A 6,459-nucleotide genomic window follows, 5' to 3' on the forward strand; every position below is an offset into this window, starting at 1 on the left:
TGTATAGGATACTATTAGTGGCTTTAGATGGTACTACAGTATTTTGCTCATGTTTGTTTCAGTGTGAGTTATCCTGCTTCTTACTCATGTGCAAGTTCTGTAGATAGATCTGACACAATACTTTGGGGCAATAGTGACAAAGAGAAGGAGATGTGATACTCTTTTATTGGACTAACTAAAGGAGAATTATTCAGAAAACACTGATGTTTAGAAACCAAATGTAATTGAAATTTCACACAAATAAAAGGCATGTGAAAAACTCATTTGAATGGATCACACTCTGCTTGAGGGCAGCTACCATTTCATCTACGCAATAAATAAACAAAAAGAAATCCAAAAACTGTCCCTGGTGTATTTTGTCATAACACCCCCTGTTATATGCAAAAAAATGGACAAACATTAAAACTGAGATTGTGTAACCTTCACTTGAACTTTATGAATTATCAAACAGGACTCAGTCTATTATTACAGCAATAACCCATACACTGTCTTAATATTCAAGCAGAATGCCTGTTTAAAATAGAGTATGTGTCTCCTGTTATTCACTATTGTTCTTTCTGCCAAGATATTTATCAAGTTCAATGAACTGTTATTTGCAAGAGTCTATTCTTTAAAGAGAGAATGTATGCATTTGAGGTTATTTGGAAGAGGAACACTTGTGTGTCAGCTGTAATTCCAATAGTATCTGAAACATGTGGGATTTGTATGGAGTATTACAGTATTATTATAGCACTGTCAGATTTGCATTATATGTTATTTAGTTGCACATGATTTGATTATTTTCTCTAGTTTCACATTTTTCTTGCATTCATAATATTTACAGTAAAAAGGGGTATTTGATTGGCAATGACTGTGCATATTTACTAGGTTATTATATCTTTTTCCTCTTGTTTCTGTAATATACTCTGGATTTTTTGAAGCTCTTAGTCCTCTCTATTGCAATGGCATTGTGAGCTTCAACACTATTTCCCATGAGCGTGCCTCAAGCCTGCCCTGCACTGGATTGACCACCATGTTGTGGGACGGTGACTGAACAAGTCTGTCTGCATGCAGAGCACTTACAGGTTGCTTTAAGGATGGCAGCTCTGTGTGTGTCATTTCCTGTTCTAGAAGGAGCTCTGGTCAGGCATGGCAAAGCATGGAGCTGTGATCCTGTCTGGCTGTAAGGGTCTACAATCCTTCTCAGATACTCACACTTTCCGTGACACTTTTAACATCGTAAAATGTGCGTTTTGTAAAATGTCACTTCCGTCACTTCTGGGCTGCATGTGCGGTGCTAAGTAGGCTGATGGGCTCGTTGAGTCCCTCATTATCAGAATTATTTGTGCGTGTTGAGTAATTTCCATTGCTCTTAAGCTTATATAGGGCGCAGTGCAAAATAATTGCCTGTCCGCAATGCAATTTGAATTTTGCATCCACACTTATTTACACTGCACTATACTAACATCTACCCCAAAGTGTTTTCAGGGCTGCAGCATGTAAAACAAAATACATATTCAAGACAATAAGAAGGTGAGCAGAGATAATGCTGCTAGCACTAATAAGAGTTCACAATATTTATTTTAAAGCCTTAGTAGGAAGTTTTTGGCTCGTTAGTGTCACAAATGATTAATTTTCTATGGGTTTTGTGTATTGTTGTTTTTTTTTTATTTTTTATTGGAATCTGCTTATCTCAACCCCCAGTTGGTTTTATGTGTGTTGTGGCTGCCTGTTGGGTAGAGCACTTTCATCCCAGCAACAGGAAGTCCCGCCACAGCCAATGGCGGTCCAGGCAGGATTATATAAAGGTTTTGATTCAAAAGCTGAGACAGGAACACAGAAGACAGGAAGAACCAGGAGGAGCGTGTACAGGCAGAGCGCGCAGGGGGAGGGAGAATACGAACATTGGCAACAAGAACTTTGATTTGGGGGCAGACCAGCACTGGGACAATATTCAGGGATGGGTTTGGAGTTATTTTCTTATTTTTTATTGTCGTGTTGGGACAATATAGGATGGTTATTTTCTTTTTGATTTGTATTTGGTGTGGCTATTGTACACACCACTGGTGCCTAGTGTGCGGTGTTCTTTTATTCTTCTTTTTTTGGCAAAAGCTTAACTTTATTTTTTTTTTTTTTTTTTGCTGTGTGGTTTGGTTTTAACGATTTTTTACCCTCTTGAGAACAAATAAACTTTTGTTTTACCAGACGCTGCCCCATTGTGTGGGAAACCCGGGGAACAAAGAACCTATATGGGAGAAAGAAATAACTATATGGTTACGAAGGTCCAAAAATGGCGTAGTCGTCCGCTACATAGGTACACTAGTTAGGTTATCTCAGGGCACCCACCCGTGACATGTGTAACCTGGTAGGTGTTTTTCTCATTTTGTTAACTGTGCACAGCGGAAGGGTATTGACAGAAGGGCTAACACTTCCTAGGTAGCACATTAAACACTGTCGTTAATTACTACTTAACTCATGTATCACAAAAAGGTAGAGCGCTCATCAACAACTGGTGAGGTGCGTAGTAAAAAAAAAAACAAACTAATAGATTCACAAAATAAAAGTTGGCAAACTCTCTCAGACAAGGTCCACAATTGTATTTAATCAATTCACTTGAGAAAACAGACGTTTTAATTCACATCACATAACTAGAACATAATACCATTACTGATTGTACATTTCACAATTATTAATCAAATTAAAACTTTCTATTAGTCAATTTATATCACAATTATAACAAAGTACTGTTTTGAATTAATTATTAAAGTCGAAACATCTTTGTAATGATTAAAAGCTGGTAGAAAATGAAAGTACTGTGTTATACCTTGTAACTAAGAATATTTTTCAATTAAATAAAATAAACACCAAAGCAATCACAATTGTTTCATTTGTATTATATTTGCATACTAGGGGCATCACATTAGTTTCACATTTTGCATCTTGTATGCACATTGTCCTCCTGTAGGTGATGATTTAATTGATAGAATTGACAGATGATATCTTCCAAACCAGTGACCTGCTACACAAATCAACAGTATGCAATTCCAATACAAAACTGTGAAATTACACACAATACAATTTTGTAAAAGATTAAATAAAATAACAATAATTCAATAAATAGAGCATTAGTGAGATTCACAGTGCTATCAGAAATGAGAGTATATACATTGTATAATCTGTGTAAACTGTGTGGTTTAAAGGTGACTGTCCCTATCTGTCATATAATGACACCACTGCTTTACTTACAATTGAGTATGATTGGGTAAATACTCACTAAAACTATGCATTATATAATAACAACAACAACAATAATAATACAGTAAAACAAAACACAAATGGCATAAAGATCTTTTCCCCAGTGCCTTCAAATTGTTTTCTTCTAGTGTACGTCATCAAAGGATGTCATGAAGCCCTTCACTCCAGGTGCATGGTGAGGTGGGAGCAGTCCTGCATGTCTTCTATGTTCTCCACGGCATCAATGATGGCCTCCACCCTCTCTCCTGGCAGGACTGCCCCAGCATTTGCCCGGAACTTTTTCAGCAGACTGTCACGACTCAGTGGCTTCCTCCAGTGTCCATAAAAGGTGTCGCAACGACCCTTCAAGACATTGCCTGTTGTGAGGGTCAGCAGCACCTCTGCATACATCTTATTGAAATTGGCAGGGTTGTCCTGGGGGTGCTCGACCCGTACTCTGCTCAGGAGGCTGAGCAGCTCGGGGCGGTCCAGGAACGCTGGGCTGAACGACTGGACACTGACCTCGCCGTCCAGCAGAGCAGTGCAGGCGTTGAACTGGAAGGAGTGTCTGGCCTGGTGCTCGGATTCAGGGAAGGGACGGTTGATATATTTGGAGAGGGGGATTCTCAGTAGGATGCTCTGGATCATAGAGGGGTGGAACCCCCCTACGGTGTTGACCAAAAGCTCCCGCGCTGAGCATGCTGCGTCTGCCACCCAGTGCATGCCCAGGTGTGCAGGGAAGCGCTTGAAGGCTATGTCCTGGTCCTCCAGCAGGAAGCGGGTATCCTGTTCCTCTGGGGAGGGCAGTGCCTTTGGCAGGTAGTCGTTGTAGAAGGCACTAAAGCCAGCGCAGCCTGGGGTCGAGTCCAGGATCAGCGTGCTGGCCTCCAGGCCCCGGGAAGCCAGCAGTGCCGCCTCCATGCCGAGTCGGGCTGCGTTCCCGATATGAAGAGGTTTGGATTGAGTGGCAGCGTTGGCCATGGGAGCCCCTGCTAGGGAGGCAGCAATCGCCAGGGCGTTTGAGCACTGCGAGCGATCCAGGGAGAGCAGACGGGAGCAGGCAGCAGCACTACCCAGAGGGCCCACCACAGTCGGGGGATGGAACCTGAAGGGAGAAACACTGGCATGACCACCCTAGTAACTGAGAGAGTATTTTACATTATATATGTTTTTTAATGGTTTTAAAATTCTGATTTAAAAACAAACTCAGATAGACAAACATTTATTATCATGCCTACTGAAAGAAAAGGAAAGTGTAATAATAATTTCCAATAAAAACAACATAATCAATGTGAGGCTAAAAAAACACTGAAAAACAGATTAAGATTTGCTTTCAAATTTAAACACGGTCTCGTTCATGCTGGAAGAATCCTGGCACACTTCCTTCTTGGCAGCACTACAGTATTGTGCCAAGTTTGTTTGGCAGCAGTCTCCTCACCTGTTGGGGATGTTTTGGGCTTCGTTGGAGAACCTCATGAGCCGGCCCTGAATCTCAATGCCCACGTTGAAGGCTAACAGGAGGTCCATCCCACTGGGCTTGGCGTTGCCAGGCAACATCTGAGCAATAGCGAGCAGGGCAGGAAGGACCGCCCCTGAGGGGTGAGTGGCTGGGTGCCAGGTATCATCGAAGTCCATTGAATGGACCTGCAAAGAAGAAAGTGAGGGCACAGTAAGTGTCTGGCACAGTGTGACATCTCCAGTGACATTCCTGACTGCGAGGAAGCCTGGCCGTGCCCCATCTTCCTACAAAAGAAACCTCAAGGACATGAATACAAACTTGAACTTTCATACACAACGGGATAATGGGAATGTGTCCTTAATACAGTCACTGCCCGATGGGCACATGTCCATTATAATGAACACATCACTATTGTTTAATTTATATTATATTTGCACAATTGAGGCATTACTTTGGTTTTGAATTTTCTGCATTATGGAAAAGTTTTTCTCCTTTGAGTTTTTATAGAACTACTCCTTAATCATCTGCTAAGTAACCTGTAAAGTACACTTGTTGGCTTTTCTCAAACAATTGCTTAAGAGATAAAATAAACCTTTAAACTATTTTATGTTGAAATAATAACACATCTCTTCCAAGAGCTATTGATTTGTGTATGTATATACTGATAGTAAATATTGGCAACCCAGCCTCACGATGATTTATGTTTTGGAATGCAGTATTTCAAGGGGTGTTTTCATGGAAATTAGTTGCAGACAGTGTAATGAAAAATGACACACGCTGTACAACTTGTCAGCTGCTACAATGTGCTCATTTCATGGACTACAGCTTTACAATTTGAAAGGGCTGAGCATTATGTAAACAAATTCAGAGACTTACCGCTACTCCATTGACAAAGGCTGCCAGACTCGGAGAAAGTCTTGTGTGCCATCGACCAAAGACTGAACTGATGTAATCTGGAGCATACATTTGCTGCAAAGAGAGTTAATCACAGATCATTATAGGATCTGAACGTTCTTTAAGATGGAAACAAGCAAGTTAAATTCTTGATTATCATCACCCTGGTTTGACAATGCAAATTTCAACTGGAATGGTGACTGTTCAGTGAAATGGGGTAAGTACTGAAGGAATGGTTTATATTAAAATTGTACTGCCAGGGCTCATTTCTTTGGCCTGTGTGCCCTCTGTACCATAGCCCAGTGCAAGCCTCAGCTGAAGGATTACCTGGCAGTGCTGCAGAGCCAGCTGGAAGACGTGGGGGGTGCTTCCCAGCAGCCCCACCCCGATGCTGTCCAGGATCATCCTCTTACTGCGGTGCAGCACAGTGTCTGACAGCTGGCCCGGGTGCACAGAGTGGATGAACCCTCCAAAACTGCTGGTGACTGTCCCCTCTGGGGCAGGCCTTTCCTGCACTGCAGGGCAACAAACAGCAGGTCAGTCTCTGCCTGTGCCTCACTTTAGTATTCAGAGCATGATCTCTACAATAATGGACTAAAATAACAACATCTAAACATAATCGGGTCCATTCAATTAGCATTAGTATGAAATCCTTAAATCGACATTATTTACACTGTTTTTTTTTTTTTTTAATCAAGTAGCTTTTTAAAACGTTTACCTTCAACTGCAGATTTATGTAGAAGTCGCAGGCAGGAAAAGTGTCTTGGAGTTCTCTGAAACTAATTTAAAAGGGAATCAGATAAAATTAATATGCTATATGACAGAAAATAATAATAATAATAATAATAATAATGCACACATTTCTGAGAGTTTGAATGCAGTGATTACCTTGA

The 6,459-nt window shown here is 41.1% G+C and overlaps 1 protein-coding gene across 1 annotated transcript; it reads right to left on the minus strand.

Annotated features, from left to right (window-relative positions):
• Window positions 1-3,300: 3,300 nt before the first annotated feature.
• On the minus strand, window positions 3,301-6,372 carry LOC121308107 (cis-aconitate decarboxylase-like). The gene is made up of 5 exons (XM_041240396.1): window positions 6,285-6,372; window positions 5,894-6,081; window positions 5,549-5,641; window positions 4,652-4,857; window positions 3,301-4,318 (listed from the first exon to the last, which is right to left on the minus strand). The coding sequence occupies exons 2-5, from the start codon at window positions 5,969-5,971 to the stop codon at window positions 3,394-3,396; spliced, it is 1,302 nt and encodes a 433-aa protein (XP_041096330.1). The 5' UTR covers window positions 5,972-6,081; window positions 6,285-6,372; the 3' UTR covers window positions 3,301-3,393.
• Window positions 6,373-6,459: the final 87 nt, after the last annotated feature.

The sequence above is a fragment of the Polyodon spathula genome, unplaced genomic scaffold (assembly GCF_017654505.1).
Source record: "Polyodon spathula isolate WHYD16114869_AA unplaced genomic scaffold, ASM1765450v1 scaffolds_294, whole genome shotgun sequence".
In the NCBI taxonomy this organism is placed as follows: domain Eukaryota; kingdom Metazoa; phylum Chordata; class Actinopteri; order Acipenseriformes; family Polyodontidae; genus Polyodon; species Polyodon spathula.

What these genes read in the sequence shown, in the direction of transcription:
- LOC121308107 (XM_041240396.1), bottom strand. Translation starts at nt 5,971, where the DNA reads ATGATCCTGGACAGCATCGGGGTGGGGCTGCTGGGAAGCACCCCCCAC. An exon ending in TGGCTCTGCAGCACTGCCAG is followed by an intron (nt 5,642 to 5,893) that starts GTAATCCTTCAG and finishes CTCTCTTTGCAG; the next exon opens with CAAATGTATGCTCCAGATTA. An exon ending in CCTTTGTCAATGGAGTAGCG is followed by an intron (nt 4,858 to 5,548) that starts GTAAGTCTCTGA and finishes TCTTCTTTGCAG; the next exon opens with GTCCATTCAATGGACTTCGA.